The sequence below is a fragment of the Salvelinus alpinus genome, chromosome 19, assembly GCF_045679555.1.
Source record: "Salvelinus alpinus chromosome 19, SLU_Salpinus.1, whole genome shotgun sequence".
Classification (NCBI taxonomy): Eukaryota; Metazoa; Chordata; class Actinopteri; order Salmoniformes; family Salmonidae; genus Salvelinus; species Salvelinus alpinus.
The window spans coordinates 373,047-392,606 of NC_092104.1; the positions used below are offsets into that span (position 1 = coordinate 373,047).

At 37.2% G+C, this 19,560-nt stretch overlaps 1 protein-coding gene across 1 annotated transcript; it reads right to left on the minus strand.

Moving 5' to 3' along the window:
* Positions 1–14,650: 14,650 nt before the first annotated feature.
* Positions 14,651–18,329, minus strand: LOC139544862 (uncharacterized). Its single transcript, XM_071351998.1, has 9 exons — positions 17,582–18,329; positions 17,318–17,494; positions 17,166–17,227; positions 16,997–17,083; positions 16,868–16,909; positions 16,626–16,799; positions 15,858–16,546; positions 15,465–15,576; positions 14,651–15,370 (listed from the first exon to the last, which is right to left on the minus strand). Exons 1-7 carry the CDS (start codon positions 17,643–17,645, stop codon positions 16,487–16,489), a joined length of 666 nt encoding a protein of 221 aa, XP_071208099.1. The 5' UTR covers positions 17,646–18,329; the 3' UTR covers positions 14,651–15,370; positions 15,465–15,576; positions 15,858–16,486.
* Positions 18,330–19,560: the final 1,231 nt, after the last annotated feature.

Here is a 19,560-nt window from a genome sequence, read left to right on the forward strand (position 1 = left end):
AACTATTTAGCAGTGTTATTGCTATGTAGCAGTCTTATGGCTTTGGGGGTAGAAGCTGTCTCGGAACCTGTTGTCCGCTAGCCGATGCTCCGGTACCGTTTGCAGGACAGTAGCAGAGAGAACAGTCTAGGGCTTGGGTGTCTGGAGTCTTTGACAATTTTTCAGGCCTTCCTCTGACACCGCCTGATATAGAGGTCCTGAATGGCAGGGAGCTCGGCCCCAGTGATGTACTGGGCTGTCCGCACCACCCTCTGTAACTCTTTGCGGTCGAGAGCGGTGCATTTTCCATACCAACCGGTGATGCAGCCAGTCGAAATACACTCGATGGTGCAGCTGTATTACTTTTTGAGGCCCATGCCAAATCTTTTCATCCTCCAGAGGGGGAAGAGGCGGTGTCATGCCCTCATCACGACTGTGCGGTTGTGTGTGGACCATATTAAGTATTTAGTGATGTGGACGTAAAGGAACTTGAAGCTCTCGACCCGCTCCACAACGATGTGGATGGGGGCATGCTATTTCCTCTAGTCCACCATCAACTCCTTGATCTTACTGACGTTGAGGGAGAGGGTGTTGTCATGTCACCACACTGCCAGGTCTCTGATCTCCTCCCTATAGGCTGTCTCATCGTTGAGGGAGAGGTTGTTGTCCTGGCACCACACTGCCAGGTCTCTGACCTCCTCCCTATAGGCTGTCTCATCGTTGAGGGAGAGGTTGTTGTCCTGGCACCACACTGTCTCTGACCTCTCTATAGGCTGTCTCATCGTTGAGGGAGAGGTTGTTGTCCTGGCACCACACTGTCTCTGACCTCTCTATAGGCTGTCTCATCGTTGAGGGAGAGGTTGTTATCCTGGCACCACCCTGCCAGGTCTCTGACCTCTCTATAGGCTGTCTCATCGTTGAAGGAGAGGTTGTTGTCCTGGCACCACACTGTCTCTGACCTCTCTATAGGCTGTCTCATCGTTGAGGGAGAGGTTGTTATCCTGGCACCACCCTGCCAGGTCTCTGACCTCTCTATAGGCTGTCTCATCGTTGAGGGAGAGGTTGTTGTCCTGGCACCACACTGTCTCTGACCTCTCTATAGGCTGTCTCATCGTTGAGGGAGAGGTTGTTGTCCTGGCACCACACTGTCTCTGACCTCTCTATAGGCTGTCTCATCGTTGAAGGAGAGGTTGTTGTCCTGGCACCACACTGTCTCTGACCTCTCTATAGGCTGTCTCATCGTTGAAGGAGAGGTTGTTGTCCTCGCACCACACTGCCAGGTCTCTGACCTCTCTATAGGCTGTCTCATCGTTGAGGGAGAGGTTGTTGTCCTGGCACCACACTGCCAGGTCTCTGACCTCCTCCCTATAGGCTGTCTCATCGTTGAGGGAGAGGTTGTTGTCCTGGCACCACACTGTCTCTGACCTCTCTATAGGCTGTCTCATCGTTGAGGGAGAGGTTGTTGTCCTGGCACCACACTGTCTCTGACCTCTCTATAGGCTGTCTCATCGTTGAGGGAGAGGTTGTTATCCTGGCACCACCCTGCCAGGTCTCTGACCTCTCTATAGGCTGTCTCATCGTTGAAGGAGAGGTTGTTGTCCTGGCACCACACTGTCTCTGACCTCTCTATAGGCTGTCTCATCGTTGAGGGAGAGGTTGTTATCCTGGCACCACCCTGCCAGGTCTCTGACCTCTCTATAGGCTGTCTCATCGTTGAGGGAGAGGTTGTTGTCCTGGCACCACACTGTCTCTGACCTCTCTATAGGCTGTCTCATCGTTGAGGGAGAGGTTGTTGTCCTGGCACCACACTGTCTCTGACCTCTCTATAGGCTGTCTCATCGTTGAAGGAGAGGTTGTTGTCCTCGCACCACACTGCCAGGTCTCTGACCTCTCTATAGGCTGTCTCATCGTTGAGGGAGAGGTTGTTGTCCTGGCACCACACTGTCTCTGACCTCTCTATAGGCTGTCTCATCGTTGAGGGAGAGGTTGTTGTCCTGGCACCACACTGTCTCTGACCTCTCTATAGGCTGTCTCATCGTTGAGGGAGAGGTTGTTATCCTGGCACCACACGGCCAGGTCTCTGACCTCTCTATAGGCTGTCTCATCGTTGAGGGAGAGGTTGTTGTCCTGGCACCACCCTGTCTCTGACCTCTCTGACCGCAACACTATATTATATGATATGACCTGGAACACTGTCATAAAGCAGCACTATATTATATGATATGACCTGGAACACTGTCATAAAGCAGCACTATATTATATGATATGACCTGGAACACTGTCATAAAGCAGCACTATATTATATGATATGACCTGGAACACTGTCATAAAGCAGCACTATATTATATGATATGACCTGGAACACTGTCATAAAGCAGCACTATATTATATGATATGACCTGGAACACTGTCATAAAGCAGCACTATATTATATGATATGACCTGGAACACTGAGACATAAAGCAGCACTATATTATATGATATGACCTGGAACACTGTCATAAAGCAGCACTATATTATATGATATGACCTGGAACACTCTCTGTCATAAAGCAGCACTATATTATATGATAGGACCTGGAACACTGTCTGTCATTTAGCAGCACTATATTATATGATATGACCTGGGACACTGAGACATAAAGCAGCACTATATTATATGATATGACCTGGAACACTGTCATAAAGCAGCACTATATTATATGATATGACCTGGAACACTCTCTGTCATAAAGCAGCACTATATTATATGATATGGCCTGGAACACTGAGACACAAAGCAGCACTATATTATATGATATGACCTAGAACACTGTCATAAAGCAGCACTATATTGTATGATATGACCTGGAACACTGTCATAAAGCAGCACTATATTATATGATATGACCTGGAACACTGTCATAAAGCAGCACTATATTATATGATATGACCTGGAACACTGTCATAAAGCAGCACTATATTATATGATATGACCTGGAACATTGTCATAAAGCAGCACTATATTATATGATATGACCTGGAACACTGAGACATAAAGCAGCACTATATTATATGATATGACCTGGAACACTGTCTGTCATAAAGCAGCACTATATTATATGATATGACCTGGAACACTGTCATAAAGCAGCACTATATTATATGATATGACCTGGAACACTGAGACATAAACCAGCACTATATTATATGATATGACCTGGGACACTGAGGCATAAAGCAGCACTATATTATATGATATGACCTGGAACACTGTCATAAAGCAGCACTATATTATATGATATGACCTGGAACATTGTCATAAAGCAGCACTATATTGTATGAAATGACCTGGAACACTGTCATAAAGCAGCACTATATTATATGAAATGACCTGGAACACTGTCATAAAGCAGCACTATATTATATGATATGACCTGGAACACTGTCATAAAGCAGCACTATATTATATGATATGACCTGGAACACTGAGACATAAAGCAGCACTATATTATATGATATGACCTGGAACACTGTCATAAAGCAGCACTATATTATATGATATGACCTGGAACACTGAGACATAAAGCAGCACTATATTATATGATATGACCTGGAACACTGTCATAAAGCAGCACTATATTATATGATATGACCTGGAACACTGTCATAAAGCAACACTATGATATGACTTGGAACACTGAGACATAAAGCAGCACTATATTATATGATATGACCTGGAACACTGTCATAAAGCAACACTATATGATATGATATGACCTGGAACACTGAGACATAAAGCAACACTATATTATATGATATGACCTGGAACACTGTCATAAAGCAGCACTATATTATATGATATGACCTGGAACACTGTCATAAAGCAGCACTATATTATATGATATGACCTGGAACACTGTCATAAAGCAGCACTATATTATATGATATGACCTGGAACACTGAGACATAAAGCAGCACTATATTATATGATAGGACCTGGAACACTGTCTGTCATTTAGCAGCACTATATTATATGATATGACCTGGGACACTGAGACATAAAGCAGCACTATATTATATGATATGACCTGGAACACTGTCATAAAGCAGCACTATATTATATGATATGACCTGGAACACTCTCTGTCATAAAGCAGCACTATATTATATGATATGGCCTGGACCACTGAGACACAAAGCAGCACTATATTATATGATATGACCTGGAACACTGTCATAAAGCAGCACTATATTATATGATATGACCTGGAACACTGTCATAAAGCAGCACTATATTATATGATATGACCTGGAACACTGTCATAAAGCAGCACTATATTATATGATATGACCTGGAACACTGTCATAAAGCAGCACTATATTATATGATATGACCTGGAACACTGTCATAAAGCAGCACTATATTATATGATATGACCTGGAACACTGAGACATAAAGCAGCACTATATTATATGATATGACCTGGAACACTGTCTGTCATAAAGCAGCACTATATTATATGATATGACCTGGAACACTGTCATAAAGCAGCACTATATTATACGATATGACCTGGAACACTGAGACATAAACCAGCACTATATTATATGATATGACCTGGGACACTGAGACATAAAGCAGCACTATATTATATGATATGACCTGGAACACTGTCATAAAGCAGCACTATATTATATGATATGACCTGGAACACTGTCATAAAGCAGCACTATATTATACGAAATGACCTGGAACACTGAGACATAAACCAGCACTATATTATATGATATGACCTGGGACACTGAGACATAAAGCAGCACTATATTATATGATATGACCTGGAACACTTTCATAAAGCAGCACTATATTATATGATATGACCTGGAACATTGTCATAAAGCAGCACTATATTATATGAAATGACCTGGAACACTGTCATAAAGCAGCACTATATTATATGAAATGACCTGGAACACTGTCATAAAGCAGCACTATATTATATGATATGACCTGGAACACTGTCATAAAGCAGCACTATATTATATGATATGACCTGGAACACTGAGACATAAAGCAGCACTATATTATATGATATGACCTGGAACACTGTCATAAAGCAGCACTATATTATATGATATGACCTTGAACACTGAGACATAAAGCAGCACTATATTATATGATATGACCTGGAACACTGTCATAAAGCAGCACTATATTATATGATATGACCTGGAACACTGTCATAAAGCAACACTATATGATATGACCTGGAACACTGTCATAAAGCAGCACTATATTATATGATATGACCTGGAACACTGAGACATAAAGCAGCACTATAATATATGATATGACCTGGAACACTGAGACATAAAGCAGCACTATATTATATGATATGACCTGGAACACTGTCTGTCATAAAGCAGCACTATATTATATGATATGACCTGGAACACTGTCATAAAGCAGCACTATATTATATGATATGACCTGGAACACTGTCATAAAGCAGCACTATATTATATGATATGACCTGGAACACTGAGACATAAAGCAGCACTATATTATATGATATGACCTGGAACACTGTCTGTCATAAAGCAGCACTATATTATATGATATGACCTGGAACACTGAGACATAAAGCAGCACTATATTATATGATATGACCTGGAACACTGAGACATAAAGCAGCACTATATTATATGATATGACCTGGAACACTGTCATAAAGCAGCACTATATTATATGATATGACCTGGAACACTGTCTGTCATAAAGCAGCACTATATTATATGATATGACCTGGAACACTGAGACATAAAGCAGCACTATATTATATGATATGACCTGGAACACTGTCTGTCATAAAGCAGCACTATATTATATGATATGACCTGGAACACTGTCATAAAGCAGCACTATATTATATGATATGACCTGGAACACTGTCATAAAGCAGCACTATATTATATGATATGACCTGGAACACTGAGACATAAAGCAGCACTATGTTATATGATATGACCTGGAACACTGTCATAAAGCAGCACTATATTATATGATATGACCTGGAATACTGTCATAAAGCAGCACTATATTATATGATATGACCTGGAACACTGTCTTAAAGCAGCACTATATTATATGATATGACCTGGAACACTGTCATAAAGCAGCACTATATTATATGATATGACCTGGAACACTGAGACATAAAGCAGCACTATATTATATGATATGACCTGGAACACTGTCTGTCATAAAGCAGCACTATATTATATGATATGACCTGGAACACTGTCATAAAGCAGCACTATATTATATGATATGACCTGGAACACTGTCATAAAGCAGCACTATATTATATGATATGACCTGGAACACTGAGACATAAAGCAGCACTATATTATATGATATGACCTGGAACACTGAGACATAAAGCAGCACTATATTATATGATATGACCTGGAACACTGTCATAAAGCAGCACTATATTATATGATATGACCTGGAACACTGTCATAAAGCAGCACTATATTATATGATATGACCTGGAACACTGTCATAAAGCAGCACTATATTATATGATATGACCTGGAACACTGTCTGTCATAAAGCAGCACTATATTATATGATATGACCTGGAACACTTTCTGTCATAAAGCAGCACTATATTATATGATATGACCTGGAACACTGTCATAAAGCAGCACTATATTATATGATATGACCTGGAACACTGAGACATAAAGCAGCACTATATTATATGATATGAACTGGAACACTGTCATAAAGCAGCACTATATTATATGATATGACCTGGAACACTGAGTCACCACTCTGATTCTGGTTGAAGGACTGCAATGGAAAGATGTTGATCTCTGTGACTGGCCGGTGCACCAGACAGACATTGATCTCTGTGACCGGCCGGTGCACCAGACAGACATTGATCTCTGTGACTGGCCGGTGCACCAGCCAGATGCAGCGAGCTCCACTTTTATTGATACGCTCAGTGGGTTTAATAAAATCAGTCAGTTTTGGGTCGGTGATGTTTTTAGCGATCCTTTAATATTCTGTTAAAGCCCAATTCTTCAGTGTTGCAGTAGTCTATGTATTTTCAGATTAGACCTACATATGTGTGTTGCAGTATGTCCTGTGTGTGAGTCGGTGTTGTGGTAAACTACCAAGGTCTATGGCTGTGCAGCAGGGTAAGGCTCTGTACTGGTTGTGGTGTGGTTGGCGATGTAGCTCGTCCTACTGTGTACGTTGCAGCGGGAGGTTTACTGTGTGTAGTCAGGTGTTGTGGTTTCAACGCAAGAACAATTCTGCCATCTGGTGGCGTTGCATTAAACTGCGTTCAATAAAAACATCCCCGGTGCTTTTGAGTGCTTGGTGGTACGACTGGATATTGATACCAGGCAGCTGAGGGGAGGACGGCTCATAACAATGTCTGGAACACAGAGCAGATTCCGCTCAAGTCACTCTTGTCACAGTGATGCAGCGGTTCTCTTTAAGAACTACAATGGAAAACATGTGTTTGATGCCATTCCACTATTCCGCTCCAGTCATTACCACGAGCCCGTGCTCCCCAGTTAAGGTGCTACCAAATTTTATGTCAATGCTAATATGGCAAAAATTTGCAAGCTAGCTAACCAACAACTGTAACAATGTATTTGAGAGACAGAATTGTGCAAATTTATTTATGTTTTAAATAAACATTGGAGACGAGATATAGCTTACATGTTGTCAACAATCTAAACCTCATCTGTTTTTCCCCATGGTTGAGGAGGAGGGAGAGAGGACAGAGGAGGAGGGAGAGAGGACAGAGGAGGAGGGAGAGAGGACAGAGGAGGAGGGAGAGAGGACAGAGGAGGAGGGAGAGAGGACAGAGGAGGAGGGAGAGAGGACAGAGGAGGAGGGAGAGAGGACAGAGGAGGAGGGAGAGAGGACAGAGGAGGGGGGAGAGAGGAGGAGGAGAGAGGACAGAGGAGGAGGGAGAGAGGACAGAGGAGGAGGGAGAGAGGACAGAGGAGGGGGGAGAGAGGACAGAGGAGGGGGGAGAGAGGACAGAGGAGGAGGGAGAGAGGACAGAGGAGGGGGGAGAGAGGACAGAGGAGGAGGGCGAGAGAGGACAGAGGAGGAGGGAGAGAGGACAGAGGAGGGGGGAGAGAGGACAGAGGAGGAGGGCGAGAGGACAGAGGAGGGGGGAGAGAGGACAGAGGAGGAGGGCGAGAGAGGACAGAGGAGGAGGGAGAGAGGACAGAGGAGGGGGGAGAGAGGACAGAGGAGGAGGGCGAGAGAGGACAGAGGAGGAGGGAGAGAGGACAGAGGAGGATGGATAGAGGACAGAGGAGTGAGGGATAGATGACAGATGAGTGCGTAGAGATGATATATGGATGAGGTGCTATATATGATATATGATGATGTATATATGATATATGAGTGGCTAGAGATGATATATGAGGATGGTGATATATGATATACTGATGATGTAGTATATGATATATGTATGGATGGGATAGATGATATACTGATGATCTATATATGATATATGATTATGTATAGATGATATATGATATGTATATATGATATATGAGTGTATATATGATATATGATGAATCTATAGATGATATATGATGATGGATATATTATATACTGATCTATATATATATATATGATGTATCTGATATATGATATATCATGATTCTGTATATGATATATGATTATTATGTATACTGATATATGATATATCTATATATGATATACTGATACTATAGACTATATACTGATACTGTATATATGATATATGACTATACTATATATGATATATCATATCTATATACTGTATACTGATGATCTATATATGATATATGATATCTATATATGATATATGATATGAATCTATATACTGTATATATGATATATATATACTATATATGATATACTATATACTATATATGATTATACTATATATATATATACTACTATATATGATATATCTATACTATATATACTATATACTATACTATATACTATATACTATATGTATATATGATATACTGATCTATATATGATATATCTATACTATATATGATATATACTATATATATGATATATCTATGATCTATATACTATATACTATCTATCTATATATGATATATACTATTATGCTATATATGATATATGTATGATCTATATATGATATATACTACTACTATATATGATATATACTATGATACTATATACTATATACTACTGATATACTATATACTAATGTATACTATATATGATATACGTATACTATATATGATATACTACTGTATATACTATATACGTACTGTAATAGATGATATATGTACTATCTATAGATGATATACTGACTATCTATAGATTATATATGCATGAATCTATATACTATATACTATCTATAGATGATATATATATATCTATAGATATATATATGTATCTATATATATATACTGATATATATACTATATATGATGATATACGATGATCTATATATGTATATACTGTATGTATCTATATACTATATACTATATATGATCTATATACTATATACTGATACTATCCTATATATTATATACGTATATACTACTACTATGATATATATACTACTATCTATATACTATATATGCTATCTACTATATACTATATATACTATGTATCTATATATTATATACGTATGATCTATATATGATATATGTATGAATCTATATATGATATACTGATGATCTATATACTATATACGTACTGATCTATATATTATATACGTATCTATATACTATATACTATATCTATATACTATATACTGACTATATATATATATACTATATATACTATATATGATATACTATATGACTATGATACTATATATGTATATACTGATATATCTGATAGATGATATATGTATGATCTATGATAGATGATATACTGATGATCTATATATGATATACTACTATACTATATACTATATACTACTACTAGATATATATACTATACTATATATGTATAGATACTATATATATACTACTATATACTATATATATACTATATATGTATATACTACTATATATATATGATATACGATGATCTATATACTATATACTATACCTATATATGATATACTACTGTATATATGATATATACTATCTATAGATGTATATATGATACTGATATATGTATATACTAACTGATATACTATATATGATATGACTGATATATTATATATGATACTATCTATATATGATATATATGTATGATCTATATACTATATACTACTATAGATATGTATGATATATGATATATGTATACTATATATGTATACTATATAGATACTATATGTATGTATATATGAATACTATATACTATATATGTATGTATATATGATATATGATGTATATATATACTACTATACTATATATATATATACTACTACTGATATACTATATACTACTACTATATACTATATATGATGATATATATACTATATATACTATGTATATATACTATAGTATACTATATGACTATATACTACTACTATATGATATATGACTACTAGTATACTATATACTGACTGATCTATAGATGATATATGAATGACTGTATAGATGATATATGCATGATATCTGATAGATGATATACTACTAACTATATATGATATACTATATATGATATATATATGTACTGTAGATACTATATACTACTGTAGATACTATATACTACTGATATATGATATATATGTATGTATACTATATATACTACTGTATAATATGATATATGTACTACTAGATACTATATATGCTACTGTATATATATATATGCATACATATATACTATATATGTATACTATATATGTATATACTACTGATATACTATATACTACTGTATATATATATATATACTATACTATATACTATATACTGTATACTATATATGTATATACTACTATGTATATACTATATATGTATACTGTATATATTATATATGATACTGTATATATGTATATATGATACTATATATATATATACTGATCTATATATGTATATACTATCTATACTATATATACGTATGTATATATGATATACTATATACTATATATGTATACTATATATATATGATATACTGTATAGTATATATATACTATGATCTATATATTATATACTATCTATATATGATATACTATCTATATATTATATACTGATCTATATACTATATATGTATCTGTATATATTATATACTGATCTATATATTATATACTATGTATCTATATATTATATACTGATATATCTATATATGATATATATATATCTATATACTATATATGTATATATATATATGATATATGATCTATATATTATATACTATCTGTATACTGATATATGTATGTATCTATATATGATATACTATCTATATATGATATATGCATGATCTATATATTATATATGTATACTCTATATATTATATATGATCTATATATGTATATACTATCCTAGTATATTATATACTACTGTATATATTATATACTGATCTATATATTATATATACTATCTATATACTATATATGACTATATCTATATATTATATATCTATCTATATATTATATACTATAATCTATACTATGATATATGTATCTTATATATTATATACTGATCTATATATGATATATACTACTATCTATATATGATATACTCATATATCTATATACTGATATATGTATCTATATATTATATATCTATATATCTATATATATATATACTATCTATATACTATATACTGATCTTATATATGATATATACTATGATCTATATATTATATACGTATACTGTATATATGATATATATCTATATATATGATATATGATCTATATATGATATACTGATCTATATATTATATATGATCTATATATGATATACTACTATCTATATATTATATATGCATGATCTATATATTATATATCATTATCTATATATTATATATGATGTATCTATATATTATATATACATAATCTATATATGATATATGATATCTATATATTATATACTGATCTGTATATATTATATATGATCTATACTATATATATCTATATATCTATATAATATATTATATATGCATGATCTATATATGATATATGCATGATCTATATACTATATACTACTATTCTATATATGATATATGCTATGATCTATATACTATATATCTACTATCATCTATATATGATATATGAATACTATATATGTATATATGTATAATCTATATATTATATATGATATACTAATATATGTATATACTACTATATATACTATATACTATATCTATATACTATATACTACTATAATCTATATACTATATATGTCATGATCTATATATGTATATATGCACTGATCTATATACTATGATACATGATGATCTATATATGATATATGTATGTATCTATATATGATATATACTACTGTATCTATATATGATATATCTACTGATCTATATATGTATATACTACTATCTATATACTATATACTGTATTAATGTATATATGATATACTAATACTGATCTATATATGATATACTGCATGATCTATATACTACATATGATGTACTGATAGATGACATAGCATGGACTGATATATGATATACTAGGACTGAGTACTAGTATATACGATTACTGATGAGATCAATGGATGAATGATACGTACAGATGATGATTGAGCGATGATATACTAGTGGATAGACTACAGACTACTGTAGAGTATATAATGGAGATATGATCCATGATAGTGTATATATGATCTGATACTGTATAGTATGTATGCAGTATATATGACTGGATAGTACTGATATATATACTACTGGATACTGTATAGACTGATGGATACTGTATACGTATGAGACTATGATATATGCATGAGCGTACTATATATGATATATGATTATATATGATCTGAATATATGATATATGACTATAGATGATATATGATGTAGTACTATAGACTACTGTACGTGATATGATGATCTGAGATACGGATAGACTGATGTGGAGAGATGATATACTACGAGGATGGGGGAGAGAGGACAGAGGAGGGAGAGAGTAGGACCGAGAGGAGGCGGGAGAGGGTAGAGAGGAGGGGGAGAGGGTAGAGAGGAGGGGGAGAGAGGACAGAGGAGGAGGAGGAGGAGGGGGGAGAGAGGACAGAGGAGGGGGAGAGAGGACAGAGGAGGGGGGAGATAGGACAGAGGAGGGGGGAGAGAGGACAGAGGAGGGAGAGAGAGGACAGAGAGGAGGGGGAGAGGGTAGAGAGGAGGGGTTAGAGAGGACAGAGGAGGAGGGGGGGGATAGAGGAGGGGGGAGGGGAGAGAGGAGGGGGGGACAGTGGAGGGGGAGAGAGGGGAGAGGAGGAGGGAGAGAGGACAGAGCAGGGGGAGAGAGGACAGAGGAGGGGGAGAGAGGACAGAGGAGGGGGAGAGAGGACAAGAGGAGAGGGGAGAGAGGAGGGGGAGAGAGGACAGCGGAGGGGGAGAGAGGACAGCGGAGGGGGAGAGAGGACAGAAGAGGGGGGAGAGAGGACAGAGGAGGGGGGAGAGAGGACAGAGGAGGGGGAGAGAGTAGGGGGGGGGAGCAATTAGAGACAGAATAGATCGTTTTGGGGGTTCCGTTCCAGTGTCCTGATGAAAAACCTGAGGTTGAGATTGGTAACAGGTATTATAACAACAGGTTATATAACAACAGGTATTATAACAACAGGTATTATAACAACAGGTATTATAACAGCAGGTATTATAACAACAGGTATTATAACAACAGGTATTATAACAACAGGTATTATAACAGCAGATATTATAACAGCAGGTATTATAACAACAGGTATTATAACAACAGGTATTATAACAACAGGGGCCTGTTGCACAAAACTAGGATAAGGGATTAAGCCAGGATATCTTGGTGATCCTGGCTCAATTGATCCGTAATCCGGTTGCACTAAAGATGGATAGGGGGCAGGAGGATATGTTATGGTATAAATTACCATGGAGATTTATTCTGTGGAGCTAGCCTGCTCCAGACCAGGCTAAATTCCAGGATCTATTTAATCTCATCCCTAATGTCAGTCAGCAGTCACCACAAATGGAAACCAATAGTTATTTCACTGCTCACTATACATTGTTATCACATATAACTAGACCCACTGTTATTATTTAAACGTTTGTGATCATTAATTTCAATGATTTTGGATAAAAAATGATTTTTAGATGATGTTGCTATCATTAGATAATTTACAGTTTCCCATAGACTATAAGGCTATATATAAAATGATAGAATATTAGGGCCACAGAGGGGAAAAAAACACAAGTCATAATATTGTAACCAGTTGTTTTAAAGGAGGACAGTTGTTAAAATGACAGATGTGGGGCATTTCGTGAAATTGTACTTCAGTATGGTTTCATAAACAAAGACATGCTGATGTGCCAGAATATTAAGTATCACATTGTCATAAGTATCAAAACTGTAAAAACAATATGTAGCTTTTCTGCAGAAAGAACCAGCCTCATAAATTTATGACTTTATCCTTTTTCTTCAGTGTGGCCCTAGTACTCTGTCATATAAACAAATACACATTCCATATGAATATAAAAACACAATGTGTAACATTATGTTCCTTTATTGAATAAGGACAAAACAAAGCAGGTAAACCATCAGCTCCTTTCGAAACTGAAGTCACAGTGACTCTACAAGATGGAAAGCACAGAATCCAAGCATATTATACAAAATGATACATACACATTCAAAGGTCTGTATATAACACACCCTGCATGTCTGCACACTAAAATAAATGCAGGACAAATCCATACACATCAACTGAACAGACAAATGAATGGATGCAGTAGCCTCCCTGCAGCCTTGTATTACACACAGTATACCGCACAAACATCATAAGAGGCCAAATTCGTCAAAAAACGAACCCAAAAAAACCAAAATTCCTCTGCCACCGCAGGACATATTTAACCAAAATTGAAAGCACACATACTAACTAAAATAATTCAACACATATTGGTCCCTCAGCAGCCGACCACTGTCGTCATCAGGGAAGATTGCCGGATTGTCCCAGTCCATGGCTGGTGGCACTCTGGGGGCCCTCTCCTTCCTCAGGCAGGCCACATTGTGGAGGACAGCACAAGCCACAGTAATATCACATGCCCTAACAGGGCTGACCCTTAATTTGTGAAGGCAGTGAAAGCGTGCCTTCAGGAGGCCAAAGGTCATTTCAACTCTGGCCCTGGTCCTGGCATGGGCATGGTTGTAGGCCTGCTGTGCTTCCTGGGGGTCTGTGAAAGGTGTCAGGAGAAAAGGCTGGCAGCCATACCCCCTGTCTCCCAGCAACACACCAGAGAATTCACCTGTCAACACAAAATCTCATCATTACTACCTCATAAACACAGTGATATTCTTGACACAGCCATGATGGTTATAAATAGGGGTTGTGTGGCTTACCTTGTGATAGGCACTGATAGATTTCAGAGGCCCGAAAGATTCTGGAGTCATGGACTGAGCCAGGCCATTTTGCCACAACATTGCTGATCACACAGTCAGCATTGCAGACCATCTGAAATCATAAGATGAGGAATATTACACCAATCAATGCACATCACTGGCAATGCAGAGTGTTCGTCAATGGACAATATCAAAAAGTTATGTTCACCTGAACATTAATGCTGTGAAAGGATTTCCTATTCACAAAATCGGCCTCATGGGCACCTGAGGGGGCTTTTATCCTTATGTGTGTGCAGTCCACTGCACCAATGACATTGGGGAAACCTGTCACACAAAGTAATGAGTATCCTACTATGTGTTAACAGTTGTCCTGTAATTTGTAGATCCTCTTACCTGCAATCCTATAGAACTCCTCTTTGATGTCACAGAGTCTTCTGTGGCCAGGGAAGGAGATGAAGACATCTGCTAATGCTTTGATAGCCAGACACACACTCCTTATTGTGCGGCAAATTGTGGCCTTGTTCAGCTGTTCTGCATCCCCCACTGAGTACAGGAAGGCTCCACTAGCAAAAAAGCGCAAGGCCACACAAACCATTTGCTCCACACTCAGTGCATGGCTCCGTGCAGTGCGGTGCTTAATCCTGGGACCCAGTAGTCTGCATAGATACCTGATGCCATCTGCAGAAAACCTGTATCTTTCATATAGATGGTCATCAGGGAAGGCCAGTGGGTCCAACCGGTCCCTGAAGACCCTTTCTCGCCTGAAGGCTCTCCTCAGCACAAGTGCTTCTTCATCCACCACATCTCGCACGAATGGGCATGCCATTGTCAGAGCAGAAAGGAACACACAATTTTGGGCCTTCATATAGGCTAGTGGCCACACCTGGTGCTGGGGGGGTGGGCAAAAGAGGGCGATGCCTTATAACGATGACTTGGTTGTGCTGATTGCTGGGAAAATAAAAAAAAACTTAGAAAGATGCCACCGTCCTGTGTGCTCACAATAAGAGCTCATATGTCATGGCTCACTTGACTTTACGAGAATATACCAAATTTTTATTTTGAGCTGTGTCATCTTCTTGGAGCTGGGGGAGGAAAGAAAAATAATGATTAATACATTTGTGTTACAGTTAGCATACAGTGTACATTGAAGGCATATCTCACCTCCCTCTCAAGTTTTTTTATTTCAAGGTCCAGTTTCCTAATTGTCCTCTTTTTTATTTCGGACTCCAGTGCAAGATTTTCCATCTTTTTCTTCTTGTACTGAATGTCTATGTCTGCCAGTTCTATTTGGCGCCGGAGGTGGTTGCCATACAACTTTCTGATAGCTTGTGAGCTCTGTGAACACAATACAATTAGCGCAGCTGGAATTTGGCAGGATGTGGTGTCCTTTTATTAATACGCACTATGTTGCCAGGCTGGTTTTCCCACTGTATAGCATCTGGGTCCTGTAAAAGAAATTAGATTTTTTGATTTTGATGAGGACTCCTCACCATTGTAGAGTAAATAGTACTTTCACAGTCTTAACATGATACCTCATGCCTTCTGGAATCCAGAGAGATGGTCTCCTCCTCATCATCGTCTCCATCATGTGCTGTTGCTGCTGCACTGGGGCCTTCACCCTATCACATTTAATCGGATTCATATTGAAGCTAGTAGACAAGACATGCCAGGCCTACAGTATGCCTTTGATGGAGTACTCACTGGATCAGCATCGTCTGGTGCTTGTGCTGGTGGCTCTAACAGGAACACAGTGCTGCCAGACACTGCAAGGCAATAGGTAAACCAAAGTCAGACAGTCCAAATTGATTCAATATGAATGTGGTTGTATCCCATGTAGAGATGGAAGGACATACCTTGAATGAAGCGGGTGGCATCTTGGGAGGAACCTATGCTCGTCTCTTTCCCCCCAGGGATCCCCTCTAAGACGGGCCTGCCTTTATTTAGCTCCAAGGCCATGTCCTCTGCTGGGGTAAGGTCAGCCTTTGGTGACCCACCACCCGTGCCTTGTCTGTGGGTATTCTTTTTCACTGCTAAAACAGTACAGACAATGTGTGAGCAGGCACCTTCTGGGTACAATATATGCTTGTGCTTTGTTAAATATTAGTCAGGGACCATACCATTCTGCAGAATGTTCTTGTATTTGATTTTGACCTGCTGCCATGTCCGTTTTGGCCCGTTCATGTTTAATCTACACACACACACACACACACACACACATTTAATGGAGTCACACTGCAAAAAATTACTTGGTATTTTTGTCTTGTTTTCAGTAAAAATATCAAAAAATGTATCATAGCTTTATACAGTGTGATGGAGTTACTTTACACAATTTCACTCATATCTGCAGTGCATTTCAATTAAAAATTTAACCGTTTCATAATTACAGTACAACTGCATTTTTGGAGATGTGAATTAAATATTTGAATTGTAATTGTGATGTTTCAGCGGAGCGGTGAGTGTGTAATTGTGCACTACTTACGCATTCAGGCGGTCTGCAATACTTTGCCACGCTTTTTCTCTTTGCTTTATCACTGTGGCGGTGTTGCCTTTCTTCTTAATTATATCTTTTACCTCCTCGTATGCCTCCATGAGGATTTGTGCTTCCGACGGGGAAAAGTACGCGGCTCTAGTTGCCATGGTAAATCAGTTAATCTGTGATCTGTGGCGGGGTCTATTTGAGTGAGCCGTGAGCGCGCACCTATCCAGGATTGGTTTCACCTGGCTTAATGAATCCGTGTCTGCTCATCCTGGCTTGGTCTTTGTGCAACCAATTAAGCCTGGACGCACATGTTTTGGCTTCATTGAGCTCAGCTGAGTCATTTATCCCGGATGTCTTAATTCTACTTTTGTGCAACAGGCCCCAGGTATTATAACAACAGGTATTATAACAGCAGGTATTATAACTACAGGTATTATAACTGCAGGTATTATAACAGCAGGTATTATAACAGCAGGTATTATAACAGCAGGTATTATAACAACAGGTATTATAACAGCAGGTATTATAACAACAGGTATTATAACAGCAGGTATTATAACAGCAGGTATTATAACAGCAGGTATTATAACTACAGGTATTATAACTACAGGTATTATAACTGCAGGTATTATAACTGCAGGTATTATAACTGCAGGTATTATAACAGCAGGTATTATAACAGCAGGTATTATAACAGCAGGTATTATAACAGCAGGTATTATAACAGCAGGTATTATAACAACAGGTATTATAACAGCAGGTATTATAACAACAGGTTATATAACAACAGGTATTATAACAACAGGTATTATAACAACAGGTTATATAACTACAGGTATTATAACTACAGGTATTATAACTACAGGTATTATAACTACAGGTATTATAACTACAGGTATTATAACTACAGGTATTATAACTACAGGTATTATAACTACAGGTATTATAACTACAGGTATTATAACAACAGGTATTATAACAACAGGTATTCTAACAACAGGTATTCTAACAACAGGTATTATAACAACAGGTATTATAACAACAGGTATTATAACAGCAGGTATTATAACAACAGGTATTATAATATCAGGTATTATAACAACAGGTATTATAACAACAGGTATTATAACAACAGGTATTATAACAACAGGTATTATAACAACAGGTATTATAACAACAGGTATTATAATAACAGGTTATATAACAACAGGTATTATAACAACAGGTTATATAACAACAGGTATTATAACAACACACAGCAAGATATCCAGCGTTAAATCAACACTGAAAGAGTGGGACCATATACACAATGGAACCCGTGTTAAATTAACACACTACTTAGTGTAAAACCTTACTTGAATATTTCCCAGAGTGCCTTGCCTTTTCGAGTGTATTGTAGAGTTAGCACCCATTTTATTTATTTAACTAGGCAAGTCAGTTAAGAACAAGTTCTTATTTACAATGATGGCCTAGGAACAAATCAAATCAAATCAAGTGTATTTTATATAGCCCTTCGTACATCAGCTAATATCTCGAAGTGCTGTACATACACCCAGCCTAAAACCCCAAACAGCAAACAATGCAGGTGTAGAAGCACGGTGGCTAGGAAAAACTCCC